The sequence below is a fragment of the Castor canadensis genome, chromosome 7 (assembly GCF_047511655.1).
Source record: "Castor canadensis chromosome 7, mCasCan1.hap1v2, whole genome shotgun sequence".
NCBI classification, from domain to species: domain Eukaryota; kingdom Metazoa; phylum Chordata; class Mammalia; order Rodentia; family Castoridae; genus Castor; species Castor canadensis.
Genome location: NC_133392.1, coordinates 60884599 through 60909814, shown reverse-complemented (window position 1 = coordinate 60909814; position 25216 = coordinate 60884599). Strand labels below are relative to the sequence as shown.

General features: G+C 40.8%; 1 protein-coding gene across 1 annotated transcript; it reads right to left on the bottom strand.

Annotated features, from left to right (window-relative positions):
- Positions 1 to 22123, bottom strand: Eif4ebp2 (eukaryotic translation initiation factor 4E binding protein 2). The gene is made up of 3 exons (XM_020162095.2): positions 21918 to 22123; positions 6449 to 6634; positions 1 to 5269 (listed from the first exon to the last, which is right to left on the bottom strand). Exons 1-3 carry the CDS (start codon positions 22060 to 22062, stop codon positions 5238 to 5240), a joined length of 363 nt encoding a protein of 120 aa, XP_020017684.1. The 5' UTR covers positions 22063 to 22123; the 3' UTR covers positions 1 to 5237.
- Positions 22124 to 25216: the final 3093 nt, after the last annotated feature.

The following is a 25216-nucleotide window of genomic DNA, read 5'->3' as shown; positions in this document are numbered from 1 at the left end:
TTGATACTCAAGGTCTTTATTAACTGTAACAGCAACTGTTTGATTGAGAATTTAACTTTTCCCCTAATTTCCAAATACCTGCTGGTTTTGGAAGGACAGTTAAAAAACAAAAAACTGGTCATGAAATCACACAGGACTGCCTCAGGACTGCATGGTGCCCTCCACTATCCATCCCCAACAGTGAATGGAAGGGAGGTCTGAGGGGACAACACATCAAAGAAGACAGGAGAGGACGGAAGAAAGTGCTGGCAGCTTCCGCCTTTCCATTCAGTATGGTTGGAACTGGTGGCACTAGACAAGGAAGGGCTTTGTCTATAAAATGTTTATAAAGATATTAAAATGGGACATCTGAAGACCCCTTCCTTCAGGGTTATCCTGGGGCTGCGGAGGGTGTTCTCACCCTGGAAAGAGACGGCTCTGCAGGTGAAGGAAAGGCACTGGTGCTATTGTTCCTCCCCACTCTCCTGCTTTCCAGGAGCAGTTCCCCTTGGCCTGAGCTTGGATTTGTTTTATTTTTAAAGACTAAAATGGAGAGGAAGGAGATATGCTGAGGCAAGAATGGATATTCTGTGCTGGATTCATGGAATTCTCCAAGTTTGAAGTGTCTAGGAATTTTGGTTTTAAGCACCGCCAAGAGCAACCTTTGGAAATTTCAACATGGCCAAGTGATTATCACGCATACAGCATCTCTCTGCCAGCCTTCTGTATTAGAAAGGTGGTAGAGTAAGAGTTAAATACCCTGGGAAACATGTTTCAGTTCAGTAATACTTTCCACTGGGTATCCATGACACATAGTATGGTCTGCCAGGGCTGTAAAGGAGAGGTTAACAAAGAGAAACCATAGACCATCTGAACAGGGATCCAAAAGACTTCTAAAGCTAAGCTTTGCCAAAAGGTATTGACTTCCAGGACCTGCCTAGAGAAAAACAGTATTAATCCCATAGGCAGAAAAGGTGTCACAAATCAGTAATTGGAAAAAGGAATATGCATCTATCATCCTTACAGTCTTCAGTTAGAAATTTCTGTGAGCTATCCTCAAGGAAACACCAGTTCTAAAATAGAAAACCATTACTAGAACAGGAAATGCCCTGGAGCATAAGCATTCTAAAATGGTGACCCACCTGCATCAAGATCTAATTTAATCGTTGATTAAAAGCTAAGAGATAAGAAGCTGTGGGGTAACTATGCCCCCTCCAAGTTCAGACAGAAATCACCCTACCAAAGAGACAAAGTTTCTTTACAACAAATACAACCCCTCCTAGATGATTAGGGTGGGTAAGTGATTGGGTTTCGCAGATTAATAAATAGTTGCCCATATGCTTGAAAGTCCAGAAAACATGCCAAGAAAGGCAGTTCTGAACCAGACAAAGGCAGTAGGGCCTCCTCTAAAGGGGACTGCAAAGAGGAAGGGCCCCCCTTCAAGCAGCTGGTATTCAAGATGGGGAGAGGGAAGGAGATTCCATCCCTGGAACATAGCTGCAACATGCCGAGCAGTGCCTTGATTCAAAGCAGATAACTCCACAAACGGGCTGCAGAATGGACTTGGGATGAATGAAACCCAAAGACCTAGCTGAATTCTGATGGAAATGTGGGACTTTAATGGTATTAACTAGGAAGGCAAGGTCTGAGAGTTCCAAAGAGAAAGTAACCTAAACAGAAAAACAAAACTATTTTGACTCTACCTCAAAATTAGTAAGAAAACCAAAATTCATAGGAAGGTAGATTAAAGATATTTCTTTTCCTTATGGCTGCCTGAGCAGCACTGCTCCTTATTCAAGCACATGCTAAAGTACTCATGGCTACAGGAAAGAAAATGCTAGGAAGGGGCAAAGTGTAACTCCAAACAAGAATTTGCATCTTTAAGACATCTGAAGTTGCTGACTTGGGAATGAGTGCCAGAAACACAAAGCAGACATTTACTAAGGATGTGTTGAACCGACAAGCCACCTCCAAGTTTCTCCTGAGGGTAAAAACAACTGGTTTTCTTTAAGAGCTATTTCCATCAAAAAGCCCAGGACAAGACGGGCATACAGAGCCAACCTCATTGGTCTTGCCAGAGTAATCAGGAACAGACATTTGTAATTCTTATGTGTTTCCTAGTTTATGGAGGGGTTGCTTCTTGGTTGGGAGTACTAATCCAAGTCTGTGAGCTGGGGATTCAGGTGAGGACCTGGCTTTCTGGTACCATCATCTATTTCACACTGAACCTGAACTGCTTTTCTCCAGCTCAATAACCTAGAATGTAATTCCCCTTTACTTGACAATCCCCAATCAATTAAGACAGCTTCAGAAGCTCAGCTGGAAGGCCCCAATTCCTTCTGTCAATTACTGGCTAAAGGAATACAAAAGTGGTAAATGAGCCTCAGAGACAAGTCTAAGACTTCCAAATAAGCATCCTTGAGCTGCTGGTATTCAGGCAGACTATAGATATCATAGTTCTCCTGGGAACCATCATTTCTTGTCACTCTCAAAACTATCAGATAGGTCTGTGGAAAGAAAAGTTTATCTTCCATCCCATCTTAGAGAACTGTTTGTGGTAGCAATGTATGCTTATCATTTAGATCAAATCCACCTCCCTGTTGACCTGATTTTATCCTCTGAGGGACGTAGTGGTTTAAAGGCACCATATCCTTCTTCCTGTCCTGTCTCCTTCTCTGGGATCAGTCACTCAGGGGGAAGCCAGTTACCATGGTGAGGACACTCAAGATGCCCTATAGAGAGATCCACATGAAGAGGAACTGAGGCATCCAGCCAACAGTCACAAAAGAGGGAATTTGGATCCTCCAGCTCCAGATGACAGCAGCTTCAGCCCACACCTTGCCTTCATCTTCATGAAACCCCATGCTAAAACCATCATGCTGGGCTGCTCCCAAATCCCCATCCCAGAGAAAGTGACAGACAACATTTGCTATTTTCAGATATTAAATTTGGAGGTAATTCGTTACACAGCAATAGATAACTCACTGACTGCTCTAGGTGTTAGCTGGAGTCAGTTTCCACAGGATGCCACTACCAGTGCATGAAGAATGAAAAACTCATTCCCAAAGAACCAAGCTCCAGGGTACAAAGAGGTCCTGGACAAGCTTCTTATGCCAATGACAGCACAACTTTTTTCCAAGACTATGTGAAGCAAAATTTGGAGTTTAATTACTATCAAAACAGGAATACATTAAACAAACAAATAAAAAAAAAAACTTCTCTGATTATCAACTCTGAAACTCAAAGCATCCCCAAAACATTAGGGATCCAGCTTATTCCTGAGACACCAAGCATCACAAAAGTTTTCACTCTGAACTATTCACATGTTGTAGCAGACAACAGAACAAAGTTCTGTAGACCTCCTTCCTCTCTGTCTTCACAAATAGAGTCTTTTCATAGTTCAAAAGAAAACCAAACAGCTTTCTTTTCTTACTCAATGGGCCTGTTACTTTCATCCTGGGATCTGATCTCTTACAAGGTTTAGGGCAGCCAATCCAACCAGAAATTCCCAGGACACCAGTGACTACTTTAGTAGTCTTCCTTTGAGGGGACGGATTCATCAGCCTTTCTTCCAGGGAGTCACTCTCCTGAGATTGCTGTGCCAGTCCATAGTACCAGGAGAGTAGGGTGGGGAGGAGGACAAATGGAAAAGCAAAAGGGAAAGAATGAGACTTTCCTGAACAACCCACAGCAAGGCAGAATGGTCCAGCTTTACAAACCACCCACTATAAACTCCAAACACACATACTCAAAACTCAAGGAAGAAAAGGGCTCAGAAGGAACTAGGGGAGACAAAGGACAATGACACAGAACAGCAGACTCGCCTATGGACATTTTTTACCTTCCTAATACTGGAAGATGTTTAGTTAAAAAGTTGCTGTTCAAAATTGTACTGAAAACATATCTAAAAATAGGTCTGTCATCATTTTAAAAATAAAAGATCACTGCTCAGATAAGAGAAGTGACAGATACTATTAGATACCAACACTTGAGGTATCTTAAGATGTAGATTTGAAAAATGGCCTAGCAGAGGAAAGGGAAGGAAAAGGAGAGACGAGAAGGGAGGAGGGAAGAAAGGAAAGGGAAAATTCAAAGTACAATGGGAATGGCAAGAAAACTGGAACACATTTTTAAGCCCATGCTCATCTATCCCAGCAGCCAAATGAAGCAGATCAAAACTGGGAAAAAAAATATAGTTTTTGTCTAAGAACATTCTGAAGGTTTTAAACTTAAAATATAAGAAACTGCAATTCAAGACAACAAATATCACAAAGTTCACTGGATTTTTAAAACAGTGACTACTGAGAATGGTACTCTTCAGAGGTCATTGCTAGGTATTATCTGACAGAATACTATAATCAGGCCTTATCCACCAAGTGGAGGACAAAACGCCTCTATTACTTCATGTAGACCTGCTCTGGGAGCAGTCAAAATCACCTGAATATCTCATAATACAAGAGGACTCTGCCAGCAACAAGATCCAAGCAGGGAGGAATGGCAGAAGAGCAAAAAGTAGTTGGTTACCAAGGGCTCTCTTCTGTTGTAGAACTTAAAAAATATCTGCACAAATGTCCTTTGGAAAGGAATGGGATGATGAGCTACAATATCAGAGACAGACACATTCCTCCCAGAGGAAAGAGAACTGGACTTCAAAACAGTGTCACAGGGTAATGCTACCAGAGTTGCACAAGCTGTGCTCTGTCCCTAAGGACAAGCTCTTCAAGGTAAAAGGGAAAGCAGCTCTTTTTTTAAGTTTATCATTTCCCTTGCTGGTTTAAAGATACCAAACTCAGTGTCAACTCACTGGTGGGATATAAGGAGAAAACAAGGTAAAGAGCATGAATAATGATGAATTCGCCAAACTCCTGTATCTCTTTTCCAGCCATCCCAGTCAGGATGCTATTGATAGACTGATACTAGATTTGGGATAAATCTGAGGAGAAGAGGGTTTCAGTAGAGAAACGATCAAGGAAACCAGTTTAACTGTTTTCATCCATGGGCTGCTTAGTTCTACAGAAATACCCCAAAAGCCTCAGGCTAATCTGTGTAGCTAGGCAGGGGCTGGAAACAGGGAGAAGAAATGGTCAGATAAAGCTCATCTTCCCATCTTTTGGCACACGAGGGGAAAACGGGAGGTGAGACTGCACTGGGGACTGCTGGTACTGCCTCTTCTGTCTTTTCACTGTTGATCATATTGGCCAAATCAGGTACACACAGGTATCCGCGTTGCTGCTTTTCTTCTGCTCCTTGCAGGAGAGTCAGATGTCCATTTCAAACTGAGCATCGTCCCCTGGTTAAGACAAAGGAAAAAAAAAAAGTTTAGTACAAAAAAGAAAAGCAAAATAATTTTAAATGGCATTCCCTACAAATAATTCAAACTGTCCCATTCTCTGGTACCTCAAAACACTTTTTATGGCTGGATTTAGTGCTTCATGCCTATAATCCTAGCACTTAGAAGGCTAAGGTAGGAATATCATGAGTTCAAGGCCAGCCTGGGTTACATAGCAAGACCCTATCTCAAAAAATAAGAATAAATGAAAAAAAGATTCTTTTAAATCTGGGGGGAAAAAGTCACATCACCAGTGGAAAAAAGCACTTGTGGAAAAAGACACAAGTGAACTTTTCCAGAGTCCCTTTGTCTACAGGCTGACTATACAACAGCTTCATCTATCAGGTGAACATAATATTCTGGAAGGTTGGAATTTGGGCCATGCTCTGAACCAACACTTTGTCCATTAAAAACTCAACTGGAATTACAGACAGCAGAATGCTTCTCAGGCACAGGCGTCACCAAGCACAAGTGCAACACCTGAGGTATATACAAGAGCTGGCCATTTCCACCTCTCTATTCTGCGTAGGTAGGGAGGCCTTGTTATAAATAAAACTGTGTGTCTGTGTGCAGAAGGTATTTATACAAGTTGTTACAGGTAGTTCTGGAAAACAAGGGAAACAAACTACACTACTTTTCTCACACCATAACAATGTCCATTCTTCTTGGCAAAAATAAGGTCTATTTTCCAAGGATGACGGAAATGGGAGCAATGAGATTCTGTTTCTCTCTCTCTCTCTCTCTCTCTCTCTCTCTCTCTCTCTCTCTGTCTTTGGAAATGGAGTTTGAACTCAGGGCTTCATGCTTGCAAAGCAGGTACTCTACCACTGGAGCCACACCTCTGTCCTCTCTATAGGGGACTGGACTCAGGGCCTCCACTTGAGTAATGTACCCCCAGTCTTTTTGTTTTTCATTTTATTTTTTCAGATAAGGAAGGTCTTTGCTTTTACCTGGGCCAGCCTCATACTTCATTCTCCTGAGTAGCTGGGATTACAGGTCATCACATCTGGCCCTCTGGGGGTGTGTGTGTGTGTTCCCTATCAGTTGTACCTGATATATACTTTTTCAGCCTACAACAGAAAACGGACATTCTATTTCCCAAAGCCACATTCTTGGCCCCCAACACTGGCATTCCCTTACCAACTGCATGCTTCCTGTCATGATTGTTCATGTTGTTCAAGTTGTTTACTTCCACTTTGGAGTCTTCAATTAAGGTGCCAGGGCTAGTGACTCCAGGAATATTAGGCAGATGGCAGGGTGGGGTCTGAGCCATGGGAGAATTGCGCCGATCCAACAGAAACTTTCGATCATAAATGATTCGGGTTCCTGGGAAACAGGAATGAGGAATTTTAAGTAAATTAAATGGCTACCAACATATAATACTGCTTAGGAACTTAGCTTAAATTCTATCTATCTAAGGATTTTCCAATTCAGGCCAAAAGAATAAACTCTAACGTCCCTGCCCGTGAACAGGTTCACCTACCCTTTCTTCCTCTTCTCCCAGGAAAGTCCTGCTTATCTAGATACTCAGCTTCAACATCACTTTCTCTATGAAGACACCCTCCCCTTCCTCTTCCTTTAAACATTCTTTCTCCCCATCCCACTCAATACACATACACAGGACCCGTTTATCAGATTATCTCCAAAGACTTTTAGTTCCTTATGCCAGGGCTGTGTCTTATTCATATTTGATCTATATCCTAACTTTAAAATCTTCAAAAAAAAATTTAAAGGAAGGAATAAATAAGTATGTGAAAAAATAGACAGCCACCTTTAAAGGCGTTCCAAAAGAGCATTGAGACTGACATGCTCCCCAGACAGAGCTTCCCAATAAGAGCTACCTGAATGTCTTACATAATACCACTGAAGAGTATACTTAACCTGGCAGTTATAAAAACCTGCTGCTTTCAAACCCTGATTACAGCCCCCCCGCTGCGCCAAAAAAAAAACCCAAAACAAAAAAATACCCTGCTGCTTACAAGTAGCTAACAAGTACAAAAAGGTACTCAACACCATCAATCACCAGGGAAGTGCAAATCAAAACCACAATGAGATACCACCTCATACTTGGTAGGGTAGCTATTACCAAAACCACAATATTTAAGTGTTGGCCAGGATATTAAGAAATGGGAACTCTTATTCACGGTAGATAGGAATGTAAATTGAGTACAGCCATTATGAAAAACAGTATGGAGGGTCCTCAAAAAAATTAAAAATACATCCATATAATCTACCAATCCCACTTCTGGATATTTAGCCAAAGGAAAGAAAATCAGTAGCTCAAAGAGATACCTATATTTCTGTGTTCACTGCAGCATTATTCAAAATAGCCAAGACATAGAAACAACTTAAATCTCTAAAGAATGAATGGCTAATGAATATGTGGTGTAGCTGGGGATATAGCTTAGTAGCAGGGAGCTTACCTAATATGTGCAAGAACCTGGGTTCAAGCCCCAGCACCACAAAAAAAAGAAAGTGTATGCACACACACACAATGAAATATTCATCCTTAAGAAGAATGAAATATGGCTATTTGTGCCAACATGAGTGGACCTTGAGGACATTATGCTAGACGAAGGAAGCCAGACAGAGGACAAATACTCCATGACCTCACTTGTATGTGGGATTGAAAACAACAACACACAACTCACAGAGAGCAGAATGGTAGACACCAGGGGTGGAGATAATGGGGAGATGCCAGTTAAAGAGTACAAACTGGTAGTTACAAGAAAAGTAAGTCCTGGGAATCTAAAGTACAGCACATGACTATATTAAACAATACTGTATTATTTTACCAAAAGTAGATCTTAAATGTTCTCACCAAGTTCACAGAACAAGGTAACTATGTGAAATGACAGATGTACTAACAAATTTGATTGCGGCAATCATTTCACAATCTTTATATATATAAAATCACTAAACTGTACACCTGAAGTTTATACAATTTTGTCAATTATGTCTCAGTAAAACCAAGAAGGGGGAAACCTGGTCAGTTCCTTTTGTCATGGTCCTCACAAGTTACTAATGGCTATAAATAAAATATAAAACCAAGTGACAAATAGAGATGCCTGATGTTGGGCAAATGCAGCAGATAGATATGCAGAGCTTTGCTGCTGATTCTAAGACAAGACTGGTTTAGTAAGAAAGAATGTGGTGATCATTTAGCAATATCCACTGAAGCTGGTGACAGTGGAGAAGGGGAGTCTTAGCTCAGCATATCTGTCAACGCTGCGTAAGTAACAAAGGGAAGTAGTTGTGTGGAGCTATCCTGCTCACAGTGTTCTTAAATTGAGAAAAGAAAAACCTCCTTACTTAAGGGTTTAGGCATCCAAGCTAAAGGTAATATTTATAGATTAAAGTAAAATTGTGTGAAAAGATATCCACAGTTTAAAGAAGTATAATCTAAATACTACCTGTTGATAAATGCTTTTAGATTCTCAAGTGAAAAAGAAAGAAAAGGGGTAGGGAAGGAGGAAGGAAATGCTTTGTCATATTAAAATAAGGAGAGTGGTTTAAGCAGACTCAACATACTACAACTACATCCCAAGAAACAGCTAACAAATCTATTTGAAATGTGAGGAAGTGGAAAAAAGTAAAGAACTATAGAATGGAAACAAAACAGTCCTCTCAAAGAAGGGAGGAGACAAATAATAATAATCTAAAGAAATAATACCAATACTGAGCTAAATAGTTGTGAAATTTTTCTTGTGGATAGTATCTGCAGTGATAAAATTAACACTTTCGCACAAAAGCTACTAATTTCCTTTGCTCTAATGGAAAATAAGTCAAACCTGCCTTCTGAAGTGAGAAAAAGCCAAAAGAAACTCTACCCTCTACCTTCACCATCCTTACTTAAACTAGAATACTAAACATAGTCTCTAGACCATGGGAAAGTATGACTTAAGTGTCTCAGATCACAAATGGATCTAAAAGTCCTCTTTGTTCTGAAGGCATTTCAAAATAAAAGAATCCTTAAGGCTTGCTTTCAAACCAACTCCAAAGGATACCAACTTGAAAAAAAAAAGTCTATTTCTGCTACTAAACTGAATAGTCATTTTTTTTTTAGTTTATAATAAATGAAAATAAACCATCTGGCTTTAGCCTCTACAATAAACTAAGAAAAATGTTTTGCCATATTGGGAACCTTCTAGGGGGTTGTGATCTGCAGATATCCACATCAGGATCATAGGGGTTGCTTGTTAAAAATATTCTAACTCAGCTGGGGATGTAGTTCAATGACAGAGCACTTGCATAGGCATACACAAGGCCCTGAGTTCAATTCCCAGCACAACCCAGAAGTCCATATTTTGAAGTTTCTGAGGTCATTCTTACAGTCATTAAAATATGAAAACTATATTGGGAAAGAATCCAACTTCATTCTTCTCTCAGAATCCTAGTAACAGTAGTTCCAGAACAGATGGACTATGAAAAGATGAGAGATCATTTTGACAGATGATGTTAAGACCCAGAGAAGTGATGTGATCAAGGTCACAAAGATAACCAGAATCAAAATCTGAAGGAAACACATGGTCTCTAGCTCCTAATCCAGCCCTTTTCCCATGGTACCACAGTCCCAATGACTTCCAATAGTGAGAGTGAACTGTCTGAAGTGAAAAGATTTCAAAGTGCTACCAATATACTATGAAATAACAGTACACCAAGTTTGGAAACTGCAGGATAGAAAAAAATATAGGACAGAAGCAAGCTTTCTAAGTTACTGAACTAAAGAACTGAACACACTACAAAGTAGGTAGTAGAGATTCTGCCTAAATGCATGAGGTAGAAGAAAAACTTGAAGAACCACTATGACTTTGTAGAGCTGTTAAAACAGGTTTTTAAAAATAGCTTAATTGATGGAATTCATATGTAATTCATCCATCTAAAGTGTAATAAGTTTTAAAACATATTCACAATGAAACCCCTTTGTACAATTACATGCTAACAGAGAAAAAAATGAAGCATATTCACCAAATTAACCACGATCAATTTTAGAACATTACCCCATAAAAAAACCTTGCCCATCCCTTCCAGTCCTAGGCAACCACTAATTTATGTTATCTCTAAGTATTTACCTATTCTGGACACTTCATTTAAATGGAGTCATACTATATATATAAGTATATATATATATACACACACACACACACACAGTCTTTTGTGGTTGTTTCTTTCACTTGCATATTTTTCAAGACTTATTCATGTAGCACAGACAGTCCCTATCTAATAATGGCTCAACTTACAACTTACTCACTTTATGATGGTACAAAAGCCTATGAATTCAGCAGAAACCAGTTTAATCTTGACCAGTGCCTGATCTAGCTAAGTGCCATATGATATTCTCCTGTAATGCTGAGCAGCTGCAGCAAGCTACAGTTCCAGCCAGGCACATGATCAAGAGGATAAACAACTGACTTTCTACGTGTACTGTGTTGCTAAGCTATGATGCTTGGTAGGTGTATTAGACGCATTTTTGAATTGTGGTATTTTCAACTTCAGAAAAGTTAACACATTTTAAGTTGAGGAATATCTGTACTTCGCTTTACTTTTTTAAATTGTATATATTTATGAAGCACAGTGTGATGTTTTTATTCATATTTTTGGGGTAGTATTCAACTCAGGATAATTAAAGTATCTACTACCTTAAATTTTTGTCATTTCTTGATGGTTGAGTACCTTCAAAATCCTCTAACTACTGTGACATATAATGTATTGTTGTAATTATATTCATATGCTTCATTTCTTTCCATCGCCACACAAATTTTATTGTAAAGTAGCCCCCCTTATCTAAGGTTTTGCTTTCTGTAATTTCAAAATATTAAATGGAAAATTCCAGAAATTCATATATTACTTTTACTGCAGAAAAGTTACAAATGTTTTACTTTATTATTATTGTCAATATCTTACTATACCTAAATTATAAATGAAGCTTTATCGTGGGTATGTACGCATAGGAAAAAGAGTAGTATACAGGGTTTGATATCAACTGTATGTAGTTTCAGACATCTGAAGAAGTCTGTGGTTTCAGATACCTGGAGAACATCTTGAAGTGTGTACCCCCACACATAAGGGGAGACTACTGTATGTCTGTATCACATTTTGTCATTTCATCAGCTGATGGACATCAGACTTGTTTCCATTTTTTAGCTATTACAAATAATGCTGCCTTAAATATTCATGTACAAGTTTTTGCTTGGACGCCCATTCTCTTGGGCATATACCTAAGAATGCTGAATCACAAGGTAACCTTTTGAAAAACTGCTAAAGATTGTTTTCTTAAGTGGCTGCACAATTTACATTCCATCAGCAGGGTGTGTCCTAATTTCCACACACTGTAGCTAACACTTGTTATCTTTCTGATTATAGTCATCCTAGTGGATGTGGAGTGGTTTCTGACTGTGGTTTGATTTTAATTTGCATTTCCCTGATGGCTAATCATGTCGAGCTTGCTCTTTTCATGTGCTCACTGGCCATTCCAACATCTATTTTCTTTGGAGCAATGTCTCGGGGCCTTTGCACATTTTTAATGAGCTGTCCTTTTATTGAGTTGTAATCATTCTTTATATATTTTAGATACAAATCTCTTATCATATATAATTTGTGAATATTTTCTCCTATCCTGTGGACTTCCTTTACTTCCCCCCTTGAAGATGTTCCTTACAGCACAAGTTTTTAATTTTGATGGAGCCCGATTTAAGTTTTTTTTAAATTCCTAATGATTTTGATATCATATCTAAGAAACCAAAGTCATAAAGATTTCTGCCTGTTTACAACTAAGAATTTTATAGTTTTAGCTCTTATATTTTGAAGACTTTGAGCTATGGGGTCCAACTTCAGTTTTTAAGTGCAGCCCCATATGTTTGAAACACTATTCTTCCAAACTGAATTGTTTTGGTACCCCTGATGATTCATGGGCTGTAACTGTGAGGGCTTATGATCGCTCGGTTCTATTTTATTGACTACATGCATATCCATATGCTAGTACCACACTCTCATGACTGGTAACCACTTCCTGATTTCAAAACTTGCAGTACTCCAAGTTTGTTTTTTCTTTTCCAAGACTGTTTACGTCCATTAACGTTCCATATGAATTTTGGAATCAGCTCCCTGATCAGCTGCAATTCTGAAGGGGACTGCCCTGAATGAATATATGAATGTTGAGAATATTGCCATCTTAACAATATTGTCTTCTGATTCATGAACATTCAATGTCTTTCCATTTATTTAGGTCTTCTTTATTTCTTTACATTTTATAGTTTCCAAGTACCAGGTTTATGCTTTGGGTTAAACTTATTCCTATGTATTTTATTTTATGCTAATATAAAGATTTTCCCAGTTTCATTTTTGGATTGTTCATTGCAAGTGTACAGAAAGCAATTAGCTTTTCTGTACTGATCTTATATCCTGCTAAACCCATTTGTAAGCTCTAATTAATTTTTTGCTGCACTCCTAAGATATATTTAGTTTGAATACAAACACAGTAAATAATTAAGAAGGTAAGAAAGCAAAGAGCTAGGATCTTAACTAAATTCTGTTAATGTTCTTAAATATGGCCCTGGAAAATATGACTACAAAAGGAGGGTATTTCAAGTTTTTGTGCTTCAGATCACTGCAGACCAAAAAATTTAATTACAAGGTTAAATTAAGGATTCTATGGTGTTAACTCAAAAGCACCTGACCATTCAAAACACCACAACTATTCAAAGAAGAAAAAGAAAAAATGGTTTTACTATGAATAAAATGCCTGGAAAAAAAAGTTTCCTTTGTCAGATATTACTGTAAAAATATAAGAATTCCAAGAAAACAATTTAAAAACCTAAAGTGAATGGTCTTTTATACAGATCCATTACCAGACACATTTTTGAAGCAAGAACTTTGTAGTAATTCATATTTCATCTAAACTATGTGACATGTTTTTACCAGCCCAATTTAATGTCAACCAACGCAGCCACAAATTAACTAGAAACAAGTTAACCTTAAATTCCCAAAGGAAAGAAATTAAACCCAGAGCTCACAATATTAAAATGCAGCACGACTTTGATCAATTGATGGCATATTAAAAAAACAAAGAATTTATTTGATCCTGGAAATGGAAACACTTTCCTTCCAGTGAGTTTGCAATTTCCTCTTCTATGGAAATAATCATACTCCTTGTTTTTAAATAGGAATGCTATTAAAAAAAAAAAATCACAATATTGTACATGCTATTTACTAGTTTTCAATGTTTACAATCAAGCTGTAGTAAAAAGGGTAAAAGATGCATAGTTAGGAAGAGTATGGTTACAAACCCTGATGTTATTTTAAAAATATAAAGGTGATGTACTAGACAAGTAAAGGCAGGAGGACAGTGAATGGTATTATCTTGTACAGTGGAGAGCTAAGGATGACAGACTGAGACAAGGTTTAACTATATTATTTGGAGTTTAAAAGGTAAGTACCAGAAGAACCCAACATGATAATACAACTTACAGAAATCGGTAACTGAGGGCTGGGGGTGTAGCTCAGTAGTCAAGTGCTTGTGTACAATGTGCAAGGTCCTGGGTTTCATTCCCAGCACAGAAGGAGAAGGGGAGGGGAAGGAAAGGGAAAGAAGGAAAAAGGTGGAGGGAGGGGAAAAGGGAAAGAAAAGGAGAAAGGAAGAAAGAGGTAAAACGCAAGACACAGGAAATGAGAGTTCGAAAGTAATAACAGGTGTCCTAAATTTTCGTCTATTATAACAGGGAGTCAGTAGTATTGTCTAATATTAAGAAATCAAGACACAAATGTGTGCATACATATTATTTACAGCAATAGTATTAACCAACAAAAGCAGTATAAACAGAAACAGTTGAAAGTGGTTGTCTATTGGCATTTTACATGCCTCTGTACTGTTCAGGTTTTTTTCTGTGGTGTCTTTTTTTTTTTCCTGGCGGTACAGGGGCTTGAATTCAGGGTCTACAACTTAAGCCACTCTGCCAGCCTTTTTTTGTGAGTTTTTTACAAGATAGGGTCTCACAAACTATTGGACGGGGCTGGCTTCAAACTGTGATCTTCTTGATCTTTGCCTCCTGACTAGCTAGGATTATAGCCATGAGCCAACGGTGCCCAGCCTCTGTTCTGTCTTTTAAATTGCATGTATTACTTAGTATTCACAAAAGAACTTCAGAACAAACAGGAACCTTTAGATCAAATTAACATTAGATATTTATTTTATTTTCATCCTTTAGTGACCAGATATTAGAAAAACTCAAATACCTTGATCCTGCATTTTCTAGACACTAACATCACCCGGAAAGTATGGGAGTAAAACAGATTTCCTTTGATGGAGAGTAAAGATCTTTTGATCTAAAAACTAGCAATTCTCAAAGGCAGAAAACAACAAAGCCAATGAATGAGGCCCAAAACTGCTTGCCAAGATGGTTGGTACAGAAACAAGGTCATTCGAGCTTAAGGGCCTCTTTCAAGACCAAGTAGATTAGTTTAAATGATGATTAATCCATGCATTATGCTATATATACCTAAGAAATTATGCAAGTTGGACAAAACAGGTAAGAAAGCCAACTGTAACATGGTTAACTTGCAGGGTAGCTGTTAATACACTTTCACAGGGTCCTCCCTATTACAATCTTTATTAAGGCTGCTTTCAGAGCTAAGCACCTACTCATGCAACTGGACAGCTTGTAAAAGAAAACATTAAGTACTGTGCCCAAATAGCAGTTTGAACAAGCAGGTGACAAAACCCTCCAAGAAGGCTAAGATGGCCCTATGCACTCACATACTAGGGTCTCAAGCAGCAAGGGACAATGTGGAGTCAAAAGGGGCTTTTGGTTCATCAGAGAGGAAAATCTCAGAAAACCCCTAAGCTGACTTACTCTCGGCACTGGATCAGATGCCCACTAGATCAAACACTGGCAAAGCCATTACTGCCTTAGAGTAGTCAGAGTGTACACCTGGAGCTTGGCATACTACTACTTAAAAATGAGGAAAGCTGTAGCAGCATGGAAGAGGTTGGAAACCAACAGTGTCAGCCACATTTGTGTTTAACATCTACCTAAATTTAATATTATATAAATATTAATTTAGCCAAATGGTTTAAAAAAAAAAAACGAAGTTGGGAGAATGGGAGAAGTATGTCTCTTTCTGTCTCTATATACACAAAAAGAATGATCAATAGAGGGATAGATATAACATCTCCCTCCCTCTGGGAGGCGGGGAGTGTATATCACAACTAAATCTCATCTCTTATAGTAGGAAACTAACATCTAAAATTCTGAAATAAAATTAAGCCACACAATTTACAAATTCAGAGGTAAACACTAGAAGAAAGACTTAAAAAAACAAAAACAGCCAGATGTGGTAGTGCAATTCTGTAATTCCAGCTACTTGGGAGGCCTACCTGGGCAAAAAGTGAGAGGGCTGGGGAAGTGGCTCAAGTGTTAGAACTCCTGCCTAGCAAGCATGAGGCCCTGAATTCAAACACCAGCACTGCCAAGAAAAAAAAAGTTAGTGAGACCCCATTTCAACAAACAAGCTGGGTATGGGGTAGACACCTGTAATCCCAGAGATGCAGGAAGTGGAGGTAGGATGACTGCTGCTAGACTCTGGGCATGAGTTCAAACTTCATTACCACTTTGAAAAAAAAAAGTTAAAAATGGTAATTGCATGAACTCTGAAGACATGCTAAATAAACAAGTCAGTCATGAAAAGACAATTACTATATGATTCCTCTTATAAGACGTCTCTACAGCAGAGAAATTCATGAAGATAGATAGCAGGATAGTGGTTCTCAAGGGCTGCTAGTTTTGTTAGATTTTAATAGGGAGTTACTGTTTAATAGGAATGAAATCTCAGCTTTGCAGAATGAAAGAAGTTCTGGGGATGGATGGTGATGATTGTTGAAAACACTGTGAACTGGTTGAAAGCACTGCCATTGAACTATACACTTAAATGGCAAATTTTATGTTATATACATTTTACCACAAAAAAAAATATTTAAAATGTTGGGGCTGGTGGAGTGGCTCAACTGGCAAAGCACCTGCCTAGCAAGTGTGAAGCTCAGAGTCCAAACCCCAGTACTGCTTTAAAAAAAAAAAAGTTCAAGAGAAGATGGACATGGAATCCCAGCAACTTGGAAGGCTGAGGCAGAACCATTTTGAATTTGATTTGAGGTTAGTTTGGGCTACCTAGCAAGACAAGAGTCTCAAAAAAAAAAAAAAATCAAGACAAAGTAAAGTAACAGGAGAATTTTTAAATACTTGTGAAGCATTTAATAAGTGTACATATAATATAGCAATACTGCCAGGTCAGCAGAAATCATGAGAAAGGAAGGTATCCTTCAAATCTTTCAAATCTAGAAATTGAATTTAAAAAAAGAAACAAAGCACTTGGCAAGGAGCCTCGGTATTCTATTAGGAATTCTCAACAACTCTCCAGCTGCATCTCCCATAAGAGCCCATCAAAAGATCAGAAACAGAGGACAAGCAGCGAGTGCTTCAAGACCACTCAGAAAAGAAGGCCTATTTCTCCCACACCCATAATAATAGGGAAAATAAGATGTGAAAACACAGAAAGGACTATAAAGGAAGCATCTTATTCCTTCAATCTAAGAAGGTGATAGCAAGGTTTTGATTGCATTAGAGAACACTCATGAACAAACTTCAGTTTTAAACATCTGTTCTTCATGGAGGTTACAGACAAATAGACAAGACTAGTAAAAAGTTCTATGGCAGATAATTAAAAGAAAGGAAACCAAGTGCTGTCTAACCCCATTGTTTTCCAGGAAGATTGGTAACAACCAAACCACAATCTGAGTTCATAATCATCAAATCCTGAAGTGCTAAATAAAACCAATAAAAGATATAATTTTTAAATCAACAAAAGATACATCTGGAGCTTCAGGGCCTTCTAATGTATTATGACTACATATGGCAAATGGAAGACATTCAAGATTTGTGAAAGGTCTATCCAACGGTCCTATGATTAACTCCAAGACTCAGTAACTGGGAGCAAATATTTCCAAGATTATGTTCAAGGATGGTTCCCTGCGCAATCACTTAGGACACTTCTACAACAGAACACACACCTAGGGTAAAAGAGAAGATGATAATAACTATGTTCCTATTCAGAAAAATCCAGTGTTAAGATAAGGCCTCAGAGAGCATCTGGTGGAAGCCTCTCATTTTATACAGGAAGAAACTAATGTCCAGAGAAATTAAAAGTACTTATAAAAAGTAACATAGTGACACAGGACACAGGAGACAACACAACACAAGTATTCTAGGCAAATCTGGTCTTCTGGAGTCTGAGTTACAAAATGAGTTGAACCAGTTACTGTCAGGTATAAAATAGCATATGGCATCATACTCACTTTAAGCCTATCTAGCCTTGACCACCAGGAAATCTGAGTCAAATGAGGCACACCAAACATTCCTACTGCTGTTTGGGCTTGCCTAGAAATAAGTTTTCTCCACAGAATGCCTGGCACTGATTCCAAGAAAATGCTGATTGGATCTGCCAGGTTGCTGGCTGCATCCTGAGTCAATTCTTTGAATTAGATTTCACAGATGTTGTCTGCCGCCATCTAGAATGCTAATAATTAATTAAGGACTACTGCTAATGATATGAGGAAAACACTCGGATTCAAACCTGGCTTCTAATCCAACTATTTTCTTCCTTCCCATGTTCACAAAGTGGACAACTTTCCTCATGATGCCCTTCCACCATGATGTTCTGCCTAGCCTCTAGCCTAAGCAATGGATTCAGCTGACCCTGGACTGAAACTTGTAAGTCAAAATAAATCCTTCCCCCTTTAAACTGTTTCTCTGAGATATCCGTCACAATGTCTAATACACAAGACATCTGCTCTAGAATTCTAAGCAAATATTTAATCAGATGTAAACACTCAAGATTTCCGAGCTTTTTTGGTTTTAAGCTGTGGTCTTAGAACCAGTTAAAGGGACCTTTAAAAACTAGATATACATGGGATAGATAGTTGGTAAGTGTGAAGAAACACACAGGTTTTAAGGGAGCTCCAAGAAGCAAAATAAAATGATCAAATTTGAAAATGGTATCCTAGGTCTTACCCAATGACTGTAAGTCTCAATAGAACATGTGTTCTATCATACAGCAGCAAGAATCTTCTCAACATTAATATGATCACCTTAAGACTTAGTAGCCAAGAAAAGGTTCTTTGCCATTCACCAGGCTCCCTTCCTCTCTCACCAGATGGAAGTAGCTTTCTCCACATTAACTTTTCTCTATCTAACCTGAAAATCTTTAAACATGCAAACTATTTATCAAGTCTACAATGTCTCCAAATCACATTAAATTAAAGTTATCTTTAAGAGTTCAGGCTCACGCTTGTCATCCTAGCTACTTGGAAGGCTGAACTCAGGAGGATCGCAGTTCAAGCCAGCCCAGGCAAATAGATCTCCAAAATAACCTAGAAAAATGTACTGGAGATGTGGCTCAAGTGGTAGAGTACCTGCTCTGCAAGTGCAAAGCCCTGAGTTCAAATCCCATTCCCACCCCCGCCTCCCCAAAAAAGACAGACTTCAGTCCTCAAAAGGTCACTAACGAATGACCTTGACAGTGTCAGTGTACAGACTAGTCAGTTCTCCTTGCTATCTCACATAGCAGGCTTCATGGGATCTTAAGGCCCTGTGCCACATCTGTCACGCATACTGCACTCCCTTCCATATAGTGCACTATCTTAAGGATGAGAACGGCTGCATTCTCTGGGCTCAGAATTCAGTCCCTCTCCAGCAAAAACTCATCCAATATAAAAACTGAAGGACAGCCTCTTCAAAATATATTCCTGCAGCTGAGTGAATGAGACTAAAGCTGAATCACAATATATACTAATCTGTGTTGCTCCTGAGATCAGTAAATGCCATCTTCTTCATTAACAAACAAAGTGACTGAACACCCTTCATTATGTTTTTCATGCACTCCTCACAGGGATTCATAAAGTCCTGTGGCAAAGAACTTAAGTTACAGAGTTAAAGAAGTACAACTTTGGTTCAAAAGTTACAGATCTAGAACAAACCCAGCCCAAATTCACCAAATGAGAAATGTTATGACAGGGTCAGAAACTGGCCCTTTCTCTGTATCTACAGAATATGATCCATTCCTTCCAAAAAGAACCAGATTGAAAAGCAGGTCTCTCCCAAAATAATCTTATTTTGACACAGTTCACTCCAAGCGATTATTTTCCCTTCTTTCTGCCTCTTCTATTTCCAAACCCTTCAATGGCCTTCAGATAATTCTGCCCCATTAACCTATTGCAGCAAAGAGGAACCAGTAGGCAGAGAGGAAGAGGGAGGGCATAAAAAAGATTTCAAACCATCATAGTGACCCTCTGTTGTTCTTGTGGCAACAGCTAATGAGAATGCTATTATCAAAAAGAAAGGCCTTTTTTAGGTCTCTATTTCTGCTCATTCCTCAAAACACAACTATCCCAGGAGACAGCTCCATCGAGAAATCAAATAAGGTAGCAGAATCACAATTAGCTTGCATTCCAGAGTTAGAAAAGTCTCTTTAACTATTGTCCTTTTCTATAGTGGACAAGTATTTAAAACTAAAAACTGTCTGTAAAATCTATGTGGAGGCAGGTTAAATGCTATTTGATCAAGCTGTGGTGATTTCATGTGTTTGGAGGGTAAATAAATCAATCAGTATATCTGGCAGAATCTCCGAGCATTTTAGGAACTAATCCAGACTATGAGAAAGATTTCTATCTTTAAAGCAATGCTTAAAGACTATGAAGTTATTTTAAAAACATAACAGTTTAGTGTGTAAAATATGCCAAAAGGGCTTTCCTCTGTGGCTCTTCCCTTAGGGGAGTAAGATTAACATGTAACTAAAGGTTTAGTTCTTTCCCCAAATGCCATTGTTACTGCGAAGTGTTCTGAACTGCTAGGAGCACAAGTATTTACTGTTCAGTACCACCAAAAATTGTGAATTGTGGAGTAAGTTATAAATCCTACCACCTTCAAAATGAATCTCCACTTCTTAAAAGTTCTGAGTTCAAGTTCAAAATAACTATCTGGGGCAGATTTTGGTCTACCAAAATCTTTCACGATTAAAAAAAAAAAAAGCACTCCATTGGGCGGGGTGGTGCAATTCTGTAATCCCAGCACTCAGAGGCTGAGGCAGGAGGATCAGAAGTTCAAGACCAGTCCTGGCTACATACCAAGTTCTAGGCAGGCCTAGGCTACTTAGTGAGGCTCATCTCAAAAAGACAAAAAAGCGAAGAACAACAAAAGAAAAAATGCTCCACACAGGAGCTGCTCAACAGACCAAATCAAGGAGGTTTCTTCAACAAGGGAAAGCAAAACTGTAGTAGAAGTGTGTAACACTTCCTTAAACCTGTCTCTGTATACATATTGATGAACTTCACCTGCCTGGGTAATTTTAAGTCTTTCAAGGCAGTCACCCCTCCCCTGGAATGGCCTCACTGGATCCTCTGTCAAGTTCTCTCCTAGATTTTTATCCCTTGGTGTTGGCAGGGAGGCCTCCTTACTCTTCGCCTTGTTATTGTGCAACAGATTCAAGGTCGGCCCAGGCCCAAATGCATGGGATTGGTTGTAGTACACTCGGTAGTCCTGCCTACGGGAAGGCTAGCAGTCCGGTAGACTGCTGGGGTTGCCAACCAAGTCTCCAACCTCTAGCCAGAGACCAGGCACCCCGGTCACCAAAAGAAGGCAAAGTTCTGAGGTTAAAAAGGAAGCCCCATTCCCTTCAATAAAGCTCTCAAAATCACTTTTCAGTCCCCTCCCTCTGGAGAACAGCCCAGGCCGAGCACAACCTTTGAGCTCCCTTCTACAACCAACTCAACATGCTTCACCCCTACCCCCGTGTTGCTTATAAACAGTTCCCTGCCATCCTTTGGAAAGCAATGCCCAGGAGCCTTCCTCTGCACCGCCCTGCTCTTCAAGCTTCTTTCCCGGGCTCAAGAAATCCCACCCGACTACGGTGTGCTCTTGACAAAGGCCCCTTCAACCATCTCCACAGGCCTGCCTACTCTGAAGGATGCCATCGCTCTGCCACCCCCTCCTGTCCCTTGCTTACTACTTGAGCATTATTTTATCACTGTCTCCTCCCAGTCTAGGGACTCCTCTGACCCGTGGGGCCTCGTCCAGCCAAGTAAACAATACTATCAAAGCAGGATTACGCTGGGTGAGGCTTCCAGACTGCATCTAGCCTCCTACCGGTGTTCTACAAGCAGCCAAACCAGTCATCGCAGGGTCCCACACCGAACTCCTCTCTAAAAAGGCCCGTGGGACAGCTCGGAAAGCAAGTACTGGAGGCGCACAAATGCACAATCTGCCAGAGGGAGCGGCAAGGCCGAGTGCAACGCAAGGCCAACTGCACCGATCGGCTCTGCAACGGGCGGAGAGGAGGGAAGGCTGGGTCAAGTGCGCAGAACTGCCACGAAGCGTGAACAAGGGCTTTCTCCGCGCGACCGGAGGGCCGCGTTCCCGAGTGGGCGGGCGGGCGCGCGGACCCGAGAGAAAGCCGAGTGAGGGGCCCCGGAAGCGCACGCGGCGTCCCGGGGGCCTGGCGGAGCTGGGGGATGGGGGGTTCTCGAGGCCCGGCGGGAGCCCGGGACGCGGCGCGGGCCGGCGCTCACCTCCCGGCGTGGTGGAGAACAGCGTCCCCCCGGGCGTGGTGCAATAGTCATGAGGTAGCTGCGCGGCGTCGCTGATGGCCACGGTGCGGGTGGGGATGGCGCGGCTCTGGCTGGGCTGGTGGCCGCTGCCGGCAGACGAGGACATGGCTCTGGCGCGGGCTTTCCGCTTTGTCCGGCGGGCGGGCGGGCGGGCAGGCAGGCGGCGGCGGCGGCGGCGGGGCCCGGGCGGCTCCGGCTCCTCAGGCGGGCGGAAGGGCGCACTCTGCCGGCTCCTCGCTCGCCTCCTCTCGCTCCCTTGTCCCGCTCCGCTCCCGCCGCCGCCCTCTCAGCCGCCGCCGCCGCCGCCGCCCGATCCTCCGGCCTCCGCCAGCAGCCTCAGCAGCAGCAGCAGCGGCAGCAGCGGCGACGACGACGACGACCGGAAGCGGGCGAAGGCGGGAGCCAGAGGGAATTCGAGGAAGCAGATCGGCCGGATGTGACGTCACTGAGGACGGTGCCTCCGTGGGCGGGGCGTGAGGGTAGCGGAGGGGGCGGGGCTGATCCCCCGCTTGCAGGAATGGAGTTGCAAAGAACCTTCCTGGGGTGAGCGAGCCCGGCGAAGGAGGACGAGGAAAACTTCTGTTGTGTGTGTATGTGGTTTTAGTTGTCGATCAACACTATTTTCCTTGAGAAAATTTCAGCTTCCTATCAATTTCTATCCATTAAAAGTATAATTTTACTTTTTTTTTTTATGGTACTGTGGTTTGAACTCAGGACTTAGCACTTACCAGGCAGGTGATCAAGCATTTGAGCCACGCCTCCAGCCCTTAATTTTACTTAAAATTGTTCGTTGTTAAATACAGGCAAGGCATGCACGATGTATTAAGAAAAAAAGAAGCAAATCAGAAAGGGTTACTGTAGCGTTTACCCCCAGTTTCCCAATTGTTCTCTCTCTGGGGAACCACTGGTACCGTTATCCTTCCAGAGAACGCCCCCGTCACATATAAAGCAACACACAAACATTGAAGAAAAGAAGAGACCAGTAGCCATCCTCATTACAAAGATGACTATTGTATTAGAGATAAACTGAGGCACAGGGAGGGTTAAGACTAGGAGGTAACTGTGAAGTCTAGACCTGGAACGTTGTTCTCTCTCTAGGGGTTCTCAAACCATTTGGTCTGAGGTCTCATTACCTCTTCACATTATCAAAAATTATTGAGGATTCCAAAGAGCTTTTGTTAGTGTGGGTTATATCCATTACTAATGACTGCACTGGAAATTAGCACTATGATATTTAAAATTTTTCATTAATTCATGAAAAATAGCCTATCACCACATGTTGATATAATAGTTTTTTTTAAATCACTATATTTTCCAAAGGAAAAAAAAAAACAGTGACATTGCTTTACAATTTTGCAAACACTTTAATATCTGACTTAATAGAAGGCAGCTGGATTCCCCTACCTGTTTCCCGTTCAGTCTGTTCTGATGCGTTTTGATTAATTAAAGTATGTGAAGAAAACTCAGCCTCACACAGGTGTGTAGTTGGAAAAAGGCCACTTCACAGACTCCTGGGGGCTCTCCAGACCACAGTGTGAAAACAGCCCCCTGGGTTCTCACAACATGCCCAAGACTGGATCAGCAAGAGAATCGTGAGCAGGCCCAGCATTCCCATTCTGCAAATAAAGAAATTGAGGCTAAAAGACATTGAGGATTTAGCTCAAGAAGTGACCATTTCATCATACAAGAAGTCAAACAGATGCTTGACATAAACAAAAGAGCTTGCAGAGCATGGGTTGGGCCAGGGCCTGATGTGGTACTAATTGTATGGTGAGAGTTCCTTAATTCAGAAAGAAGAGTCCTCTGCCTGCACTGCAGTCTGAAGCCCCCAGAACTGTGGGAGAGGAACACTGAACTTAACTTTGAGGATCCTAAGACTTCTGATGTGCCAGGAGAAAGAGATTTCTAGTGGAAGGAAAAGAAGACACTAGTTTACATTTGTGAAGAGCTTATAAAGCTCATGGTTTACAAAATATAGCCCTTTTTGATATGTCTTTAATTACAGATTTCTAGTGTTCTAGGGACGATGCGGAGAGCTTTCTGGCAAGAGCAAAGGCGGCAGAAAAAGTTAGACAAAGAGGGCAGGACTAGAAAAGGGATGAAATGAAATAAATGAAGGCTGAACCAGAGTACTGTTTCCAACTCTTGGGGGCAGGGGAGTAACACCTGCCTTTTATGTATATTGTCAGTGGCCGCAACATTTTACAGTCCCTCCAGAAGCGTAAAGTCTTCTGATTTCCCCATGTCCTTGGCCAATGTTTGTTAATGCCAGCTTTTTTTTTTTAATCTTAGTCACCTTAGACAGTGTGAAGTGGTGTAGCCTTGTGCTTTTTAATCACTCCCCCAGTGATTTATAATATTAAGCATCCCCATAGGCCTATTAGCTATTCTGAGGTATATGTCCTTTGGTACACTGTCTATTCAAATCATTTGCCCTTTGTAAAATTGGGTTATTGAACTTTTTATTGAATTTTAAGACTCCTTTATATACTCAGAACACTAGTGCTTCAGATGACTTACAATTTTCCTTCTTTGTCTATGGAGCTCTGAGCTGGGATAGGTTGAGAGTAGATTGGATTTTCTGTAAGGTGGTAAGATCCAGGTCAGCCATGTTGCTGGAGAGTCCCCAAGTGTCAGTCTTTGTAGATATTTTATCTTTTGCTTGTCCATGTTCTCCAGGAAGCATCTTCCATTTTCTTTGCCTGGCACACCTGACTGCTAGGGCTCTGGGAGCCCTCCTAGAGCTGAGCAATAAGTAGGGATTGGGGGGAGGGAAGGATGGGGGGAGGGGGAAGGGTGGGGGAGGGGGGCAGGGTGGAGAAATGACCCAAACAATGTATGCACATGTGAATAAATGAAAAAAAAAAATGAGTAGGGATCCTCTCCATTCAGAATGCAGACTTTCACCTACCCTTTGTTGTCTGTATACCTTCCCCACACCGGGGCTGAGATGTATCTCCAAGGACAAAGGTCTCTCTGAGGTCTCCTATACCTTTTGTTCAACCTCTGTAGGGTTCTAGCCCCACCTTGCTCCTCTAACTACAGAAGTACCTGGAAGGATTAGGGATATAGTAGAGTGCTTGCTGAACACACACGAGGCCCTGGGTTGGATCCCCAGCACTGCAAATATAAACAAAAAGTACTTGGAACCTCCCAATCCTATCATGATAGAGTACTGGATTGAAGTGGCTTTTTTCTTATGAGCCACTGCTAAATCACTTATCTCTCTGCTTACCAGTCCCCCCAATTTTTTTGTCATC

Bases quoted from the DNA above. Each gene is read 5' to 3' on its own strand.
- Eif4ebp2 (XM_020162095.2), bottom strand. From the start codon at position 22,062: ATGTCCTCGTCTGCCGGCAGCGGCCACCAGCCCAGCCAGAGCCGCGCC. The intron at 6,635-21,917 runs GTGAGCGCCGGC...CCTGTTTCCCAG, and splicing joins GTTCTCCACCACGCCGGGAG to GAACCCGAATCATTTATGAT. The intron at 5,270-6,448 runs GTAAGGGAATGC...TGTCTTAACCAG, and splicing joins TGACAGGAAGCATGCAGTTG to GGGACGATGCTCAGTTTGAA.